The sequence below is a fragment of the Furipterus horrens genome, unplaced genomic scaffold (assembly GCF_987537825.1).
Source record: "Furipterus horrens unplaced genomic scaffold, mFurHor1.1.pri manual_scaffold_12, whole genome shotgun sequence".
NCBI lineage: Eukaryota > Metazoa > Chordata > Mammalia > Chiroptera > Furipteridae > Furipterus > Furipterus horrens.
The window spans coordinates 43,614,862-43,635,239 of NW_028327182.1; the positions used below are offsets into that span (position 1 = coordinate 43,614,862).

A 20,378-nucleotide genomic window follows, 5' to 3' on the forward strand; every position below is an offset into this window, starting at 1 on the left:
GTAGAGGGGGAGGCAAGGATATGTGTTTATGGGTGTTTTAAAGAACCTAAGACTTAACAACAGAAATCCGCAAATAACTAAATCTATATAACTGTTAAATAAACAATTCTTTTTCTTTTCACTGAACTCTGGTATTGAGAGTTATAATTTTGGCGGCAGGCAATCAGGCCCCTAACTAAAGAGCCCGTGGGTTCTGTTTCAATTGGAGCAGCCCAGGGGTTCTATAACAGTCAGACTCTTTCCAACTAGACCCTGACTTTTGGTCTTCCAAAAGTCTGTCTCTACATTGTCCAGTTTTAGCAGGAGTAATGCCATAAAAGCTTAATCCAAATTTTCTACCCTTGATATCTGATTGAGTTTCTGATCATCTGCTAGCCTGCCTTCAGCAAGAATCTTCTTAGGTTGGTTTAGTCATAATTTTCCCTTACCCTCTTAGAAATTTTTCACCCACTGATATCCAAGTTGGAGGATCTCTACTACCTGATTTTAAGACTTAACTATAAAGTATAAAGCTAGAAAGCAATTAAGGAAAATGGTAATAGTGAAGAGATGGACACATAGATCAACGGAACAAAACAGACTCACACATATGTGGTCAGTTGATTTTCAGCACAGGTCCAAATAATTCAATGGAGAAAGGAGAGCTTTTCAGCAAATGGTGCTGAAAGAACTGAATATTGCCATGCAAAACAATAAGCCTCACCCCACACCTTGTACCATGTGAAAAAGTAACTCAAAATGAAGCATAAATGTAAAATCTAGAAATATAAAATTCCTAGAAGAAAACAGGAGATTTTCCCTTTATCAAAATGGGAGAAAATGTTTGGAAACCATATATCTGATACTGAAGTAGTATCTAGAATATATAAAGAACACTCAAAACACATTAAAAAGAAAGCAAATAACCCAATTCAAAAAATGGACAAAAGATCTGAAGAGAATTTCACTAAAGATTCATGTGAAAAGGTGTTCAACATCATTAGGGAGTAGGTAAAATGCAAATTAAAAATCATAATGAGATGTCACTACATAACAATTAGAATGGCAAAAAACTGACAATACCAAGTACTAGAAAAGAAGCAGAACAACTGGAACTCTCGTTCATTGCTGACAGGCATGCAAAATCGTATATTGCCACTTTGGAAGATGGTTTGGCAGTTTTATTATATGACATACAAATGCCACTCCTAGGTATTTACCCAAGTGAAGCAAAAACTTATGTTCATCTAAAAATCTGCACAAATGTTCAGAGCAGCATTATTATTTATTGCCCCAAATTGGAAAATGATCCAAATACCTACCAACTTGTGAGTGGATAAACAAACTTTCATACATCCACAAAATAGGCTACTTGCTACTTGGCAATAAAAAGGAACACTCTACTGGTACACACAACATAAATGATTCTCAAATACATTATATTCAGTGAAAGAAGCCAGACTGAAAAGACCACACACCGTGTGATTCCATTTATCTGGAAAAGGCAAATCAATAAGTACAGAAATCAGATCAGCAGGAGGGCGTGATGGCAAACTGTCATGAGGGAGGACTGGGGGGAGATGGAACACTTATCTATCCATAGTGGTGACAGTCACACAGCTGTATGCATTTGTGAAACGCACTATAACACAAAAACGGTGAATTTTACTGTATGTAAACTGGACCATAGTATGATAAAAATGTATACTTAAAAAATATCACTATGATGTGTGGAGAATGTGAGGAGAGAGAAAGAGTGGAAGAGGGAGCTTCATTGGGAGGCTATTGCAATATTCCAGTGCAAGATGTTGGTGATGATTTGGATGTTGGCAACAGACCTGTAGACAAGAAAGTTAGTGCAAGATATATTTGTAAGATTGTATCAAAAGGACATGTAATTGATGATGGATTAGACATGGAAGATGAGGGAGAAGTATCAGGGCTGACCCCCAGATTTCTGGGTAAATGAAGGCACTCTAAATTCCAGTAGAGCATTTCCTGTAATTCCTGGAATGCTATGTCATGCCCCTGAATCCTTCACATGGGACTCCCTCTTGGTGGAACAATTCCTTCATTTGATTTACTCCCACTCATCCTTCAAGGGTCAGCTCACAATCACCAGTCTGGGTTGTAAGTTTCTCCTTTGTGCTCATATATTACCTTGTGAATATTCCTATCATAGCAGTGTCCTGCAATTGTCAGTTTATTCACCTGCCTCGTCTACCATAGAAAACATTTTAAGGAAATGGTGATTTATGTGGAAGGAACTACTAATTCTAAATATTGACATATAACCAGGACTTTTCAATCCCAATAATAGATTATTTATAATACATTTAGAATTAATTTATGAAGTACTCACTAATATAAAAATGTAAACACAGGATAACATTTATTACTACCTCTATGATGCAAATAATAATCAGTGGCTCAATGATCAAAAATTTTCATAATTATCTGCCATAATGAAAGCCAGTGTGCTTCAGTAAGAATAGTTCTGGACGAGGGAGTGGAAGGCTTTGGTGCAAACTGGGCTCTGCCAGCCACTGGTGAGGTGACCCTCAGCAAATTATTTTACCTCACTGTTCTCTGCATATAAATTAGAGTACATTAACAATAAAATGGGGATTTGAAGATTAAATGAATTTATACAAAGAAAATAATCAGGACAGGACCTGACATAGGTTATTCAGTGTTGTGTATTGGTTTGATATAATTTCAAATCAAAGTTGTCTTAATCCACTTGTTTATGGCAAAAACAAAAAAAAATGTTTTAGAAATAAAGTTGTTTAGCCCTGGCTGGTATGGCTCAGTGGATTGAGTGCCAGCCTGTGAACTGGTTTGATTCCCAGTCAGGGCATGTGCCTGGGTTGTGGGCCAGGCCCCCAGCTGGGGGCGTGTGAGAGGCAACCACGCATTGATGTTTCTCTCCCTCTCTTTCTCCCTCCCTTCCTCTCTCTCTAAAAAGTAACTAAATAAAATCTTTAAAAAAAGAAAGTTGTTTAGATATAAGAATGAAGTCAGTTGTGTCAGGATGTCATTATCTCACCTGTTGTTAATGATAAGCACTCAGTAGCTCGATGCTGGGCAACAGGGGTTTATCAAATAAAACATGCGGAGAAGCAACTATGGCAAGAGAATATTTTACTATAAATACTAAGAGTTCGTGAGGACCTATTTGAGAGTGTTCAGGTCAGGTGAGGTGACTGTTTGCTGATCTAAATAGATCTCTGAAGACTCTGGGGCCCCAGTTCCTGCCCTGGTAAAAGCAACTCATACACCAGCAGTGGCCTGAGGAGGAAACTATCTTGTGTGCAAACACCAAAGCTGTTGCCCTCTAGCCACATGCTGTAGGAGCAAGGGGCTTTTGTTTTTGTGCTGGTGGCTGTCAGTGTGCTCCAGACTGGTCAAGCGAGCTCTCAAAGAAAAGGTACACCTCAACTAAATTTGGACTTTATTTCTCTCATCTCCCCTTGCCTGAAACAATAGTGTGATTAATTGATCATTGGTTTAAAGTTCATTATTTCTTTATTGGCTTATTAAAAGACATTATTCTGTATGCTACTGGCTTATGAAATTCCTACAGTGAACATGTGTTAAATAAATTGCTAGGAAAGAAAGTTCAGTCTCTGAACACAATTCATAGCCTGAAACAACACCTGTATAATAAATATAAGTTGATTTTTGAGAGCATTAATAAGTGAATCAGTCTGCCTAAGTCCCTGGCCTTTCATCACAGGAATTTAAGCCAGCAATTTTCAACCTTTTCACCTCACTGCACATATAAACTAATTACTAAAATTCTGCAGTGTACCAAGAACATATATTACTTTTTTGCCAATATGACAAAAAAAAAATAAAAAAAAAAGGTAGGTAGAGTTTTGGTTCATTCATACCAGGCAGCTATTGATGTGTTGGCTGTTGTCATTTTTTTATTTGACAGTCTAAGGGAGAAGCCATCAGTGCCCCTGACTAAATAGTAAGGTACTGCCTGTTTTCAAAATTCTTGCACACACCAGTTGAAAATTGCTGGTTTAAGACAAAAGTCAGTCCCCATTTTCTATGTCTAATATTCTAGTGATTTTTAAGTCTCCCTGATAACACGTCCTAGGTGAAGTTATTGTATAGGTTGTAATGCAAATGAAGATGGGTTTTAACAGCAATGGCTACAACTACACAGTATGAGACATTGAGTGAAAACTTTCTGAGTACATACAACTATTTAAAACTACTAGACCCCGTTATAATTATTTATATTTATAAATATACAATGATAATGATAAATATGTCTACCAAATGCAAACTACCTTGGTAGATTAAGAACTGGTAAATTTCTTACCTTTTGGGTAGATATCTTTTAGAGGGACTTCTCCTGGTGGCAAAATCCTGACAATCTGATTAGTATCTAAAAGAGTCACACAATTGGTCTGTTTTGGAGCTCCACTTTTCTTCCTTCCTCCATAGAATGCTGTATCAGTAACCCTTGATTTATGCAAAGATGATGGCCTTTTCCAAGAATAAACTTCACTGGGTGACTGAAAAAAAAGAGATTAGAGTTCTGAAGTGCTAATGAACCACATTCACCACAACTTTTATAATGCAGCCCTTTAAGCAGATAACAGCAGTAAAATTCTATTTCACAAGTATAAGCAAATAAAATTATCCCTTAAACTTTGTGAATTTGGTACAGGAGTTAGCTGCTTCATCAATAATCATAATTTTCAGACAAGTATGAATATACCACATATTTTTATAATGAAATAAATTATAACTTAAAATGTAGGAACATAACAATATAGTTAGTTTAAAAATAAAACAAATACCTAATGCATCCACTATCTGGTATAAGGAGTAGAACATCAGTATTTTTTAAATTATAGTTGACATAAAACATCATATTAGTTTCAGGTGCACAACAAAGTGATCACCATGATAAGGCTACTTATCATAAGGCTCTGATAGCCCACACTGAGCTGTGCTCATGCATGGACACCCTCTTCACCTTATTTGGGCTCCCACATTCCACATCAAGCTTCCCCTTCATGGGAACACTCCATCTTCATCCTGTCTGGACTTGACTCCCATCACCAGAGGTTACCCGCTTCCCCACAATGGGCATCCTTTTCACTTGCTCGGGTTCTGACCTCTTACACCTCACAGTGGGACATTGTCCTTTTTTAAAGTTTAGGATTATTGGTTTTCTTACTCTTGAATTTTGTAAAATTTTTATATATTTCTGATACAAGTCCTTTGTTGGAAATGTGTTTTGCCAATATTTTCTCCCAGCCCATAGATTGTCTTTTCCTTTTCTTAATAGTGTCTTTTACAGAGCTTAAGTTATTTTTATGAAATTTAATTTATCATTTTTTTTAATGGACCATATCTAAGATGCTTAGTACAATGTTTAATAGGAATGGTACAGTGGGTATTATTGTCACATTCTGGACAATGTAACAGGGTGCAGAATGAGGGTCCCTGAGAATATTACCCACAAACCCTGTTTGGGGGGAGGGGAGTGGATGATATGGCATTTAAGATACTTTTCATAACAATGATAAGTTGACAGCCATCCTGAAGGGAAGCAAGACTGCCACCCAGGGTAAAAGGAGTACATGAATGTGAGAGTGGATAGTGACTTGTGATCCAGCCAGGGGAGGCAGAAGCCCCTGTGTCACTGAGAACATCTGCCCTGACTAAAGAAGGTAAAAGATACAGGGAACTGGCAAAAGTAGCGCACTGTAGGAGGAGCTGGATATGAGGTCACTGTATGAAGCTCCAGGTCAGCATTTAAAATAAGGATGGGCTGAGAGAGAGAAATGAGCTGGTCTGCCATGGGGTAGTGAGGAAGCAACATGCAGCTGTAACAGCCTGTAGTGCAGAGGGCATCTGGGAGGAAGTAGCCATGTGGGCAGAGAGAGTGTAGAGAAGTGCTGGCCCACCAGGAGGGCTGAGCGAAAAGGAGACTCCGCCATGCTCCCTGGAGTGAGGGAGGAGATACATCTGCCCCTCTGAGGATTCGGCCATGCGTCCTGGGCTAGTAAGAGAGAAGAGAGCCAGGAGGAAGGAGCCGTGAAGTAGGGGGATGCGGCCATGAGGTCTGAGAGAGGAAGCAGCAAGGAGCTATGCAGTTGGTAGTCAGGATTCCACCATGCAGCCTGCTGTAGTGAAGTAGAAAGGGATTCCTCTGTGCGGTCTGTAATGAGGAAGGCAGCCATGCGGGCTGAGGAAAGGGTGTGAGGAGAGAGCTGATGGAGCTGTGCGGGGATCTGGCAAAGCTGATGGAGGGAGCTGTGCGGGAACCTGCTGAACCAAGCACAGATGCGTGGGAGATGCCTGGGATGCTGAACTGTGACCAGGAATGTAGACTTTTGCTTCTCTGAAGGACTTACAGAGAAGCCGCTCTCTTAGGATGTGTGTCTCCCAGGACTCCACCATGATTCGGTGCAACACGGCACATGTTACATGGAAGCCGAGGACAACATAACCCAAATCCTGAAGGACAGAGCTGCTGGGAGAGAATGACGACTCTGAAACCCACAAATTTACCTTTTAGAGGGGATGGAGAGCTGTTTGCGCAGCCGGTTTAAGAGCAGATAAGGATATGGGGAACTTCTGGGCATGGTTTTGACTTATAACCTGGTGGGGAGCAAGGCAAGTGCTGGGTCTCGTGGGAGAACAGGGCTCAGAGCAGAAATGCTCCCAGCCCCCACCCTCCACTCCCATGTTAGAATCCTGTAAATAAAAACCTGTTTCCTTCAACACTAATTGTTGGATCATGTATCAAGGTGACATGTGGACAAGCCCATTTGCTCGGTTATAATATTAAAAGAAATGCTTTTAATGTTTTCACTATTGAGGATGATATGTGCAGATATTTGGAATTAGGTTAAGAAAATTTTTAAAAAAATTTAGGTGCTTCTAATAATGCCTAAAAATATGGTTGTTATAAAATGCTGAAAGGCTGTCTAATTGACTCTAATTCTTCATTAAATAAAAATTCACTGAACATCTCCTATGTAGTGGGTACCATACTAAATATGGAGGAACTTTTAAATTAACAAGGTCACCAGTCCTACAGGCTATAAAGAATTTATACAGGGTTAATACAAACAGTGGCTTTTATTCAGTTTTTATTTTCTAAACTTTTTATACCAACATTATATTTCTATACTAATTTCTTTAATCAGAAGATAAATTTTTTAAATAGCTCTACGTTCAGAGAAGTAGCTCCAGTAGTTACTGATAGCAGCAAGCATTGTGGAAAGCATATTAAACATCTCTTTCATTCAATCAAGCCGCTGTAGATACTGTATTTCAACAACATGTTTCATTTTCAGTTATATAATACCATAGCTAATGTTTTTTACCTGCTAATTAGGAAGACATATGGCAAAGTCCTAAGCCACATATTATCTTTTGGGTTTTGGATTTCAAAAGTCTTTTACCATGAACTAGTAATTATTCATTAATTAATTAAAATTTTTAGGTATGTGAGATTGGTATACTATCAAACAGAGCTGATAATTTTATCTTCAAATGATTCTATCATCCCACCTAAAAGCTACAAAGGAAATTATGAAAATTAAATGTTTAATCAAAATACATGGAGCTACATCTAAAGTTCTTAGATGGCAACTTGGACTGAAATGACCTTTCTGTTTCATTTATTCATGTTACCATCAGGGGAAGATGGTGCCTTGTTTCTTTACAGATAATAATAAATAACAGCAGAAGGGTCCATCTAAAATCAAATTAAGTTGAGACCATCAGCATTTACAGTATAATCTGGATGCTGCAATGGTACAATAAATCAGAGCAAAACTCAATAGAAAGTGAACTGATATTCATCAAGTGTTGAAAATTTTAATTTATAGTAATGAGATCCTGACATATTCCACTTTTAAAAATTCTAGAAGACATGTTTTTTTATTAGGCACAAATTGTTCCTCTTGACAGATTACATGAGCACTCATTAAGACAACGTTATATAAAATCACTGTCAGTAGGTTAGGCATTTACATGTGAACACTCATGTATGCATAATACTGGTTTTCCCTTATTGAATTAAATAACTACATCACACTTTAAAGGGTAAGTTTTAAAAAGCCATGAAACCATTTAAGTAAAACATATTTTTAATGATTGATTTGGAAAACAATGTTGACCTGTAATGCTTATCAGAAAATCATTGCATTTTTAATTACGTCCTCAAAATTTTTTTTTTAAATAATTTTTAAAAACTGATGCTTACCATGAGATCTGGGAAACCAACAACGACTGTAGCATAACTACTCTCATCTGAGAGAATTCGGTTAGGAGAGGCAATCTTTTGTCCCACAGCTGAACTCAGATTTTCAGATGATAGCTGATCACTTGAAATTTTATGGGGTATGCTGAAATCTGTTTCTGAATAGTGTCAAAGAAACATTAGATACCATATGCCCCTAAAATGCTCCTTGAACTAATTTTTATAAAATTTCATTCTCACCAACTCAAAAAAAAGCACAAATTAAGAGAGAAAACATTTTAAATCACATTCGTGGCCTTTCATCTGAGAAAACTCAGTTTTTTACAATCAATGCATCTTCACAAAGTAATTTCAAGTATTTACAGAATTGAAAATTGTATTAAAAATAAATATTATAATTAATAGAACCCTTCAGAAAGACATAAAACTGACCTAATTGATGTTGGCAATGGTATGTTTTAGATTTTATTAGTAAGTACTATTCACATCCCCCAAACTGTGATGAATTAAGTAGAAATCCTGATGGCCCACGTAAAAAGGAAAAAATACTACCCCAAAATAGACTTGGAACTTAAATGTATATAAAAACTCTTATTTGTCAGTTAAAAATATTCAAAGACAAAACTTAAAAGATGGTAGATTCTAATTTACTATTTCTAGTGTAGTGACTAAGTTTTCCCTTTGTATAAGTTAACACAAGCTGATATTATTGCTGTTAAATAATTCTGGAGGACAGTATGTATAAGCATGCACCCATACAACCATAAAAACAAAGAACACAGTGTTTACCTTGCATAACTCCAAACCCTGTGCTAGGTGGTTCTTCTTTCAACATATACAACTGGCAAACCCCACTATCCTCAGAGTCGATGTGTGCAGGCTTAGTTAAAAGGTATTTCCTATAAATAAAACAAAGACCTAAGTGAAAGTTTTTCTTTTCCTAATAATCATGCAACCAGACTAGAAAAGTGGAGTTTTTTCCCCAAACCCACTTTTTTATATTTTGAGTATAATTTGCAGTTCCAGAGTCTCATCGTCATTTTCAACACAGTTTATAAAGAGCAGTGCATAATCACAACACAGTAATAATTGTGAACCAAAAATCCAAGAGTTCGTATAAGAGGAAGGGGGGAGGGGGAGGGGAGAGAGAGAGAGAGAGAGAGAGAGAGAGAGAGAGAGAGAGAGAGAAGGAAAGAAAAGAAAAGAAAAGAAAAGAATAGAAAAGAAAAAACAACTTTAATGAGACACACTCTTACTATCTTGGAGCATGCTATTTCTATGACTGATGAGCCAGGAAGTGGGAGCCTGACCTCTGATTGTGACCAGCTGAGGAACAGAAGCCTTCCCACTATTGCTTCCTTGATCTATTTATTTTTTAGATTTCTGAGATGATGATGTAGTAGAAATAGTCAGAAATTTTTTGCAGCAGGCTACCTGTGCTTGTCAGCAGAGTTGCAGAGAAAGTCTGCATTTATCTAATGGATAAAATGAATGCAGAAAGAGGACTCAAAATTTATTGTGCACCGTATTTATGCCAGGAGCACATAATGTGCCTTTCATTAAGAAGTGTACAGCTGAATGGAGAGAGCATCACTAACATAAACATAGCCAAATAAGAGCATACAAGATAAAATGAAGGAGAAACTTCTAAGAAGTGATTTTGTGAAGTCACAAAAAGGCAACAGCTCTGTGATGCAGACTGTGGCTCTTTGAAGACAAGATAAACTGAAAATCTACTTTGAAGTATCTCTAGTTTGGCAAGAATACAGTGAGTTCTCAATGGGCTAATCGGAAAAAGTCCACAGAAATATGGATCCTACATAAAAGTTAGGTTTTTTAGTGTTAATTTCAATGTGATCCTCTGAAATACTTTTCTTATTACTCTGTGAAGTGACATTTAATTTATTTTAATTTTCTGTCCCCACTTCTTTTAAATTTCACCTATAGAGATGCTGCCAAATTCAGAAATTGTTAAAAGACAGACTAGAAAGAACAATAAGGATGCCGGATAACTGATAAAGTGGAGCTACAGCACACACCATGTGATGCTACTTATCTACCCACTGATTTGTTTTGCTTTCCACCAGAAGCCATTTGTCCTCGGCTACAAGAAAAACTGTCCTGAGGTTGATGGGAAGTGAGATGGTATGAGTTCGCCCTTCCAGCACATCCAGCACAGTCAGGTTGTTCCTGAGAAAGGAGAAGAAAACTGTGTCTGAAAGGAAGTGGTGAGGATAATGGTTGAGTAACCATGGCACAATCATTTCAGGATATATACGCAATCCTACAAAGAATATTTTAAAGACTAAGTAATAACACAGAAAAATGTTAACTGAGCAAACAGATATACGAAAGTATAAGCTATGTAAGGGCATGCCTAAGAAGAAATAATGGAAAGTAAGCTGTTATGTCAGTAATGCTTGAAGTATGGACTTATGAGCAATATCTCTTCTTATGTCTATTTTTCAGTGTTTTACAATGTGAGATGAGTTGCTTTTATAATAATAAGTTTGTTTAGTAATAAACAAATATATTTAATAGAGGAAATAGAACGGGTAAAATAAGGACCACAGTTTAAATCTTCTACAACCAAGAACTCACCCTTTTTCCTTGTAGAATACTAGCCAGTTTTTGTGTGAAAATTCTTTACACATCTTATAAGTTTCCTAAAGACAAAACAAAACAAAAAAATTCACATTAAATATGTTGGATGCAGTTATGTCTCTTTAGCTGCTTTGCCTTAAATAAAATTCTTCAACATGTACAAAGGAATTCTCAGAGAAGATACCTCTTTATCTATGCCAAGACTTATGGTAAAATGGACTAAATACAACATATTTCCAAATTTACTGTGAACTACGTACTAATACATCTTTAGAATTGTTTAAAATAACACCCAATTCTGGTTAGAAATGAACATGCTATCCGACAAATCACTGTGGATTTATGCCATAACATAAATAAATAAGAAATACTTTGCTTCTTAGACTTGGATACATTTATTACATTTAAAAAATCTCTTTTTTCATGGTCTTTTAAGAACTAAGTATGCTATCCTTTAGAGCAGAGGATAAGCCTTATCATATATCCATTACCTTTTTCTGAATAGCAGAATAATTCTCTTAGATTGGTTTAAAATATTTATTTACTAGTTTAATTTAATTAATAACTAAAAATGTTTATTTATATAGTAGGTACAAACAGGTGTTGTACTCATGGGTTTATCACATAAGTCCAAAACATAAATGTATATCTAGAATACAGGTTAAAGTGACCGTAGGATTAAAAATTTGAATGAATATCATACTCAAATAGCTCATAATATTCTACCATTATAAACTCAGTCCTGACAAGTTTTCATGTCAGTATGACGGATACAGAAAAAAAAGCTATTGGTATTTAACAATATGTGTATCTATGTCTATTTGTAGTGTGTTAAAATCTACAAGTGCATAATAAGAGAATTTTCTTCTGCAGTGTAATAAACAAAAGGCACTGTAAAAGGATGGGCAGGCATTCATCTTTATGGTTAAAAAGCTATAGAAAATCCTTGACAATTTGCTGGATGAGCTGGGTATTCCTTACAGCTTCTTCCTTGTTCCACCAGGAAGGTCCTTTAGATTTAACTTCTTCTAAAGGGAGAATGAGACGACGAAGGGCTCGGCCAATGGTGTCCAACAACAGGATGACATTACTCTGGAAATAAAGAGAACAGTGAAAAGGTCAAGATTTGTTCCCTTTTGTTGAAGTAGAAGGTTCTTGGCACCCTGGGTGTAAAGGTTATAGTGATAAACTAAATGGAAGATGGCAATACTGAACACTTAAGGTGACAATACCAAATGGTTTCCTTAACACAGAATTTAAAGTACTAGAGGGTTTTATGGAGATGTTTCTAATTATATGATGCAGAAGGTATTCTCTTTGAAGATTTTATCTTAAAACTATCCCCTTCTTTTTTTTTTTTAAATATTTTTATTTATTTTTAGAGAGAGGGGAAGGGAGGGAGAAAGAGCGGGAGAGAGACATCAGTGTGTGGTTGCCTCTCACACACCCCCAACTGGGGACCTGGCCTGCAACCCAGGTATGTGCCCTGACTGGGAATCGAACTGGTGACTCTTTGGTTCACAGGCTGGCGCTCAATCCACTGAGCCATACCAGCCAGGGCAAAACTATCCCCTTCTTAATGTAGGCTAGAGTATCCATGATTCTGTTTTATTACATAGGAATAACATTAAGAGGATTAATAATTTTTAAAAGTGCATTTACTTTTATCAAAATGACACTTATAGAATGTTCTTTTGAAAAGTCTTTTACATTGTACATAACTAAATTAAATTTTAATTTAATAATTAAAAATAATAAATACAATTAATTTTTTATACAAATCCAGTTCAATTCAGAAAATATGTACATGACTTATAAAGATGGGTTAGCAAGAAAATATTAAGGACTCCAAGATAGGTAGTAAAGAAAGTTCCTTCATTTTAAAATTCACTAAGCTTATAAAACTTAAATAGTTGGTGTTGCAATAATGTACAAACAAGAGATTTCTCCAACATTATTAATCACAGTTATGCAAATAAAGTAACAATCTCTCAGTAATTAGACGAGGTTTACCAAGAAAGGAAATTTTTTAATAAACCTTAAACATTAAAATAGAATAGAAACACATGAAATAAGAACATAAAATTGAGAAAACCAGAAAAGACTAAATATTTTAAAGGGATGAAAAGAGGTGGCTTTTTGACTTCCGGCCAAGATGGAGGCTTAGACGGACACGCTAAGTCTCCCTCTACAACTAGAGAGGAATACAACTACTTCAAAACAAAGGATAACTAGAAATTCCAGAAAATAAAACTACACGGAAGCCCAACATATGAAGTTATAAACCAGCGGTGCCATTTGGGCAGGTAAGAGTTAAAGAGGGCAAAGCTGTTTGCGGAGCGGCGGGGCGGCGAAAAATCCCGGCGGCAGTCAAGCCCCTGGCAGTGCGCGACCCCAGCGCTGGGGAGAGCGGCCACCGCATCGCCTTGAACAGTGAGGCCCAGGGGGGCGGGAGGACGGATCCTGGTCTCCTAGCTGAATAACTGTGTGAATCCATTTTGGACCCCCGCCCCCAAAGAAAGAAAGCACCACAGGGCTGCGAAATAGGTCGCAGACAGGCGCCGGGCGCTGACTTGTGACGCCAAACGGCGCCGGTCGCTGGGTCATTACGAGTACACAGGCACTGCCCCCGACAGCCGGCCCAAGAAAACAAAACGCATCTGTCAAAATGAGGCAGACAACTATAGAAATACCGGTGACACAGCTCACCAGGCAGCAGATAGAGAACCTGACAGATGAACAGGTAAGAAACCTGTCAGAGGCTCAGTTCTGGGCCATTGTTATCAGGTGGCTTACAGAATTCACAAAAGAGCAGGAAAAAGATAAGAAAGAAGCGAAAAACTTTCATAACGAAAGGAACAAAACCACATACGAGACAGATGGTGAGGAACAAAAATCCAGAGTTCATTTCAACAAACTGGAATATGGAGAAGGAACAAGTAGTCAACCAATGCAGCGAGAGGAAATGGGAAGCAACAATGAGAGGATCAGAAACCTCTGGGACAGCTATAAAAGGCCCAACATAAGAATCATTGGTTTGCCAGAGAATGAGGAAGATGAACTAGAACTTGAAAAATTGAGTGAAAATATAATAAAGGAGAACTTCCCAGACTTGGGGAAGGGAATAGACTTGCAGGTCCAGGAAGCAAGGAGAGTTCCCAAGAGACTGGACCCAGGGAGAACCACTCCAAGACACATTATAATCAAAATGTCAAAAATTAAAGATAAAGAGAGAATCTTAAAAGCAGCAAGAGAGAAGAAAAGAATTATGTACAAAGGGGTCCCAATTAGACTATCAGCAGACTTCTCAAGGGAAACCCTACAGGCAAGAAGGGACTGGCAAGAAATATTCAAAGTAATGAAAATCCAAAACCTACAACCACGAATACTCTATCCAGCGAAGTTGTCATTCAGAATAGAAGGACAGAGAAAGTGTTTCCAGGACAAAATAAAACTGAAAGAGTTCATTAGATCCAAACCACTGTTATATGAGATGTTAAAGGGACTGGTTTAAAAAACAGAAGCTAAGGAGATGAAACAAAGGCAAACTAAACAGGCAACGAGAGTGGAAAAGGAACTGTGGGTACGGGAAGCATATTGGGGGAAGGTCAACAGGGAGGGGGAATGGGGAAAGGGAGGGAGATGATATAGGAATTGGGGATCAAGGTAGGAGGGAATGGAATAGACGGAGAGAGGTTGGGAGGAACTGTATCCACAACTAATGGACATAATCTAAAAGGGGGGGGGCCACCGGGTGGAGGGGAGCAGAGGGAAGGGAAATTGGCACAAATGTAATATTTTAATCAATAAAACACATTAAATCTGAAAAAAAAAAAAGAAAAAGAAAAAAGAAAAGAGGTGGCTTTTTCAGTTAAAATCTGAAGACCTTTAACAGGTTTACAAAAAGACACCAGCAAACTGTTTGTCAGGCCTCATTGTTCCACGGTTAATTTTTCTTTCTGTCTTTCTTTTTTGCTGTTGTGGTGTTTCAAATTTGGGACTCCTCCATTATCCTAAACCTTATGAATCTTCATTTTAAGAACTTCCTTCGGGGAAAATGAAGTCACAAAACACCCAAATAACTAATATTCTTTGCAAAATTAGGAAACAGAATATATAATGTTTTTTCATTTCTCCCATATCTATTGAGCAGCTGGTATTTAAAACACCAAGGAGAATACAATGATGAGTTAACCATGGTCCTTGTCCTCTACTATATAATTCAGTTAGAGACAAATAAAAAGACACGTAAAAGGATTAATGATTCATCTGCAAATCTGGAATGCATAGTGTGGCTTCAAATTTATTTTACTAGCTAATTTTATTGAACTGATCAAGAATTAAAGTAGTGTACTTATTACATAGCTTCCTTCACTCTTTATACTTAATCTTGGCTATAGTAAAAAATTCTACTAAGCATGTTGATAAAGCTTAAGTTTTTCCACGACATCACCCTTAGAATCCATTATTCTCTGTAGAATGTAATTTTCCATTAAGAATGTGTGTTAAGAATATTCCTTTTAAAAATCACATTTCATATAAGGACTACTATTCCTGGCATTTGAAAGTCTGAAAATGATAGTGATGTCTAAAGGTTTTCCTTAAGAAAATGTATTAAGTTAAAAATCTACAGTCTCCATCCTAAATTAGATCTTTTTTGAATAAGTGTTTTTTAAGGTGATACACTTTCATGTATGATAAATATGCACAACATTAACACAAAGTCTTAGCACTGAGGCAATTTAGATAATATTAACTTTTCTAAGCAAAAGTCCTAAAAATAATGTTTGATCCCGAAGTATGATTAAGCAGAAGAATAAGCAAATGATTAAATAGATATGATTAAGCAGAAAAATAAGTTAGTACAGTGGTGCATTTTTCTTCCTTTTTAGGGTCTAATACTTATATACTCTCAAACCTGGTCTAAGTGAACTGAAAAACTGCATCTTCCTAAGTGACAGAAAACATTTATTTCCAGCCACTGCTGTATTTAGAATTAGTTTTAGAAGCAATTGGCAACATGAAGTTCTGTTGCTCTGTCCTTCTAGAACTTAATGGTTTCCTTCTGTAAATGACTAATGATATATTCTGTCTGAGTTTAAAAATAGAACTTTGTGTCATACACGAGTCCATGTAACTGTGGCTTTGGCACTCCTTTAATGGGGGCAGGGAGGAAAAGCAAATGAGCCATTTTATTATGTTTGTATTTGACTGGGAGAAAAGTAACCTCTGGATGACCTCAATGTCCTAAAGTCTGAAATTCTAAACTTTATACAGACGTAATAAGTAATCTCATGGGGGGGAGGGGATTTTATTTTTAGGCATGGAGAAGTTTCCCTTTCCTCACTTAAGGTTTTATTTTAGCAAAGGCTTTTGAACAACTTAAGCTAACCGGGGAAATGCACCCAGAGCAAAGATTTATTTTTTAAAGATGAGGGATAGAATAGAAGTAGTTCTCTACAATATTTGGCACCGCTTTCAGTTAAAGAGGAATTGTAAAGAAGGAATTGAAGGCTGTACACTCATTTTTTATTCCATTAGAATTATTTATCATGTTAAATTTTATAGCTGCATGCTGTTTATTTGTAATTAAAGAGGTCTTACATCAAACACGGCCGTAATATAAAATAGACAGCTAAGATATTCTCTTTGGAAAAAGAGGAGGCAGTTCAGATGATAGGTAGAATGAAAGTTTCCAGATAAGCTGAGCAATGCCTCCGTAGGGTACTAAGGTATCTTCTGAAAAACTGTTGAAACCATAGTCAAAAGGCTAAGCCAGGTAACATGCTGGAAAGGCAGGAGGCCAAGTGCTGGCTATGGAAGTCAAGCACATCTTTACAATGAAAAACATATTTGAATCTTACGAGAAAATAAAATACTTGGTGAGAACCTAAAAAGCTTTTAAAGAATTGGTATATGTAAATTTAAGAGGTAATTTCACAGCTGAAAATTTGGCAGGACTGTGTGAATAAATCCTCCATATTTAGATTCCAAACCAAATTTAATTGCTTACTGAATTAAAAATCACCAAGATATCATATGTCGTAGATAGATTCTTCTGGCTATAGAATTCAATTCAATGGCACTGATATTTTATTGGACATCTATACAGTAAAAGGCTTATTTCAATGTGCTAGAAACAAATTTTATAAGCAATATCTGGATATTCATAACTCTGCTTCTAGGAGAAAGTAAAAATGAAAAAAAATCTGAAAACCAGAAAAAAATTATTAACTCAAAATTTATGGTAACTATTAGGACAAGGCCTAAAGTTAAAGTTGACTTTTTTGCTCAATGAACTACTGACATGTTATTTATGCAATATTTTCCCCTTGATTAGACACATTCCAAAAATACTGTTTCTTGGTAACTTTACTTTCATAGTGACCTTAAATACTCGCAAGCAACAGCACTACATTTAAAAAATATTTTCGCATTAGGAATACTTTTAAATTTTTCAAACTATTCTTTCCCCAAGTACGTAAAATGAGTGAGAGAGTGGGTGAAGTTTGACTCTGCTGGGGTCCATCCAATGGGGCCTGAATTTCAGTTCCCATGTAGCTGAGCAAGTTGTTAAAATTCCTTGAGCCTCAAGTTTCCTCACATGTATATGTTGCTAATAGCTACCTCACTGAGCAGCTGGAAGAATGACATGGGACAGTGTATGTAACATTTTTCTTCACACATTGTTGGCATTTAACAATTGATTCACCTTTTTGAGACACTCATCACCTTCCTCCCAGGATATCAGACTCTCTGGTTTATCTACATACTTCACTGGCCACTCATTTTCAATCCCCTTGGCTGATTCCCCTTCACATCTCTGATTTCTTAATGTTTTGTTGTCCCCAAGCTTAGTGGTCAAACTTCTCTTCTCTACCCATATTCACTCCCTGGTGACCTCTTTTAGTCTCATGCCTCATATGCCAATGACTCCCAAATTTACATTTCCTTTTTTTTCTTCTTTTTCTTTTATTTTTATTGTTTTTCTATTACAATTGTCCCACTTTTTCCCTCATTGCTACCTTCCACCCAGCCATCCCCTTCCCCCACATTCCATCCCGACCCCGTTGTCCATGTTCATGGGCTATTTATACTAGTTCCTTCCCCTACTTACCCCCTTCTCTCCCTTCCCCCTCCCCCCTGATAACTTACTCTGTTCCTTGTTCAGTTTTGTTCATTTGTTTGTGTTGTTCATTAGTCTCCTGTATTAGGTGATATCATATGGTATTTTTCTTTCAGTGCCTGGCTTATTTCGCTAAGCATAATTCTCTCTAGTTCCATCAACGTTGTCGCAAATGGCAGGAGTTCCTTCTTTCTTTCTGCTGCATAGTATTCCATTGTGCAAATGTACCACAGTTTTTTAATCCATTCATCTACACATGGGCACTTAGGTTGTTTCCAGCACTTGGCTATTGTAAACAGTGCTGCTCTGAACATAGGGGTGCATAGGTTCTTTTGAATTGGTGTTTCAGGATTCTTCGGGTATAATCCTAGCAGTGGAATCGCTGGTTCAAAAGGCAGTTCCATTGTTTTCCATAGTGGCTGCACCAGTCTGCATTCCCACCAACAGTGCACTAGGGTTCCCGTTTCTCCACATCCTTGCCAGCACTTGTTGTTAGTTGATTTGTTGATGATGGCCATTCTGACTGGTGTAAAGTAGTATCTCATTGTGGTTTTTATTTGCATCTGTGATGTCTAGTGATGTTAAGCATTCTTTCATATGCCTATGGACCCTCTGTATATCCTCCTTGGAGAAGTATTTGTTCAGGTCCTTTGCCCATTTTTTAATTGGGCTGTCTGTCTTCTTTGTGCTGAGATATGTAAGTTCTTTATATATTTTGGAGATCAATTCCTTATCTGATGTATCATTGGCAAATATGCTTTCCCATATGGTTGGTTCCCTTTTCATCTTGCTGATGTTTTCTTTTGTTGAGCAGAAGCTCTTTAGTTTGATGTAGGCCCATTTGTTTATTTTTTCCTTTATTTCCCTTGTCTTAGGAGATGTATCAGTGAAAATATTGTTACGTGGGATATCTGAAATTTTCCTGCCTATGTTTTCCTCTAGAATTTTTATGGTGTCACATCTTACATTTAAGTCTTTGATCCATCTTGAGTTTATTCTGGTGTATGGCGTAAGTTGGTGGTCTAGTTTCACTTTTTTGCACGTACCTGTCCAGTTCTCCCAGCACCATTTGTTGGAGAGGCTCTTGTCATTCCATTTTATGTTCCTTCCCTCTTTGTCGAATATTATTTTACCATAGAGACCTGGGTTTATTTCTGGGCTCTCTATTCGGTTCCATTGATCTATATGTCTGTTCTTATGCCAGTACCAGGCTGTTTTGATTACAGTGGCCTTGTACTATAGTCTGATGTCAGGTATTGTGATTCCTCCTATTGCGTTCTTCTGTCTCAAGATTGCTGTGGCTATTTCGGTCTTTTCTAATTCCATATAAATTTTTTTTTTCAGATTTAATGTGTTTTATTGATTAAAATATTACATTTGTGCCAATTTCCCTTCCCTCTGCTCCCCTCCACCCAGTGCCCCCCCCCCTTTTAGATTATGTCCATTAGTTGTGGATACAGTTCCTCCCAACCTCTCTCCGTCTATTCCATTCCCTCCTACCTTGATCCCCAATTCCTATATCATCTCCCTCCCTTTCCCCATTCCCCCTCCCTGTTGACCTTCCCCCAATATGCTTCCCGTACCCACAGTTCCTTTTCCACTCTCGTTGCCTGTTTAGTTTGCCTTTGTTTCATCTCCTTAGCTTCTGTTTTTTAAACCAGTCCCTTTAACATCTCATATAACAGTGGTTTGGATCTAATGAACTCTTTCAGTTTTATTTTGTCCTGGAAACACTTTCTCTGTCCTTCTATTCTGAATGACAACTTCGCTGGATAGAGTATTCGTGGTTGTAGGTTTTGGATTTTCATTACTTTGAATATTTCTTGCCAGTCCCTTCTTGCCTGTAGGGTTTCCCTTGAGAAGTCTGCTGATAGTCTAATTGGGACCCCTTTGTACATAATTCTTTTCTTCTCTCTTGCTGCTTTTAAGATTCTCTCTTTATCTTTAATTTTTGACATTTTGATTATAATGTGTCTTGGAGTGGTTCTCCCTGGGTCCAGTCTCTTGGGAACTCTCCTTGCTTCCTGGACCTGCAAGTCTATTCCCTTCCCCAAGTCTGGGAAGTTCTCCTTTATTATATTTTCACTCAATTTTTCAAGTTCTAGTTCATCTTCCTCATTCTCTGGCAAACCAATGATTCTTATGTTGGGCCTTTTATAGCTGTCCCAGAGGTTTCTGATCCTCTCATTGTTGCTTCCCATTTCCTCTAGCTGCATTGGTTGACTGCTTGTTCCTTCTCCATATTCCAGTTTGTTGAAATGAACTCTGGATTTTTGTTCCTCACCATCTGTCTCGTATGTGGTTTTGTTCCTTTCGTTATGAAAGTTTTTCGCTTCTTTCATATCTTTTTCCTGCTCTTTTGTGAATTCTGTAAGCCATCTGTTAACAATGGCCCAGAACTGAGCCTCTGACAGGTTTCTT

The 20,378-nt window shown here is 37.3% G+C and overlaps 1 protein-coding gene across 1 annotated transcript in view; it reads right to left on the reverse strand.

The window, feature by feature from the left end:
• VWA8 (von Willebrand factor A domain containing 8) overlaps positions 1–20,378 on the reverse strand; it is a 432,115-nt gene that overhangs the window by 127,021 nt on the left and 284,716 nt on the right. Inside the window, exons 30-35 of the mRNA XM_090258845.1 lie at positions 11,813–11,923; positions 10,829–10,893; positions 10,292–10,417; positions 9,017–9,126; positions 8,231–8,385; positions 4,319–4,514 (exon numbers count right to left, since the gene is read on the reverse strand). Of these exons, the coding sequence (XP_090114971.1) occupies positions 4,319–4,514; positions 8,231–8,385; positions 9,017–9,126; positions 10,292–10,417; positions 10,829–10,893; positions 11,813–11,923 (763 nt within the window). The remainder of the gene's footprint in view (positions 1–4,318; positions 4,515–8,230; positions 8,386–9,016; positions 9,127–10,291; positions 10,418–10,828; positions 10,894–11,812; positions 11,924–20,378) is intronic.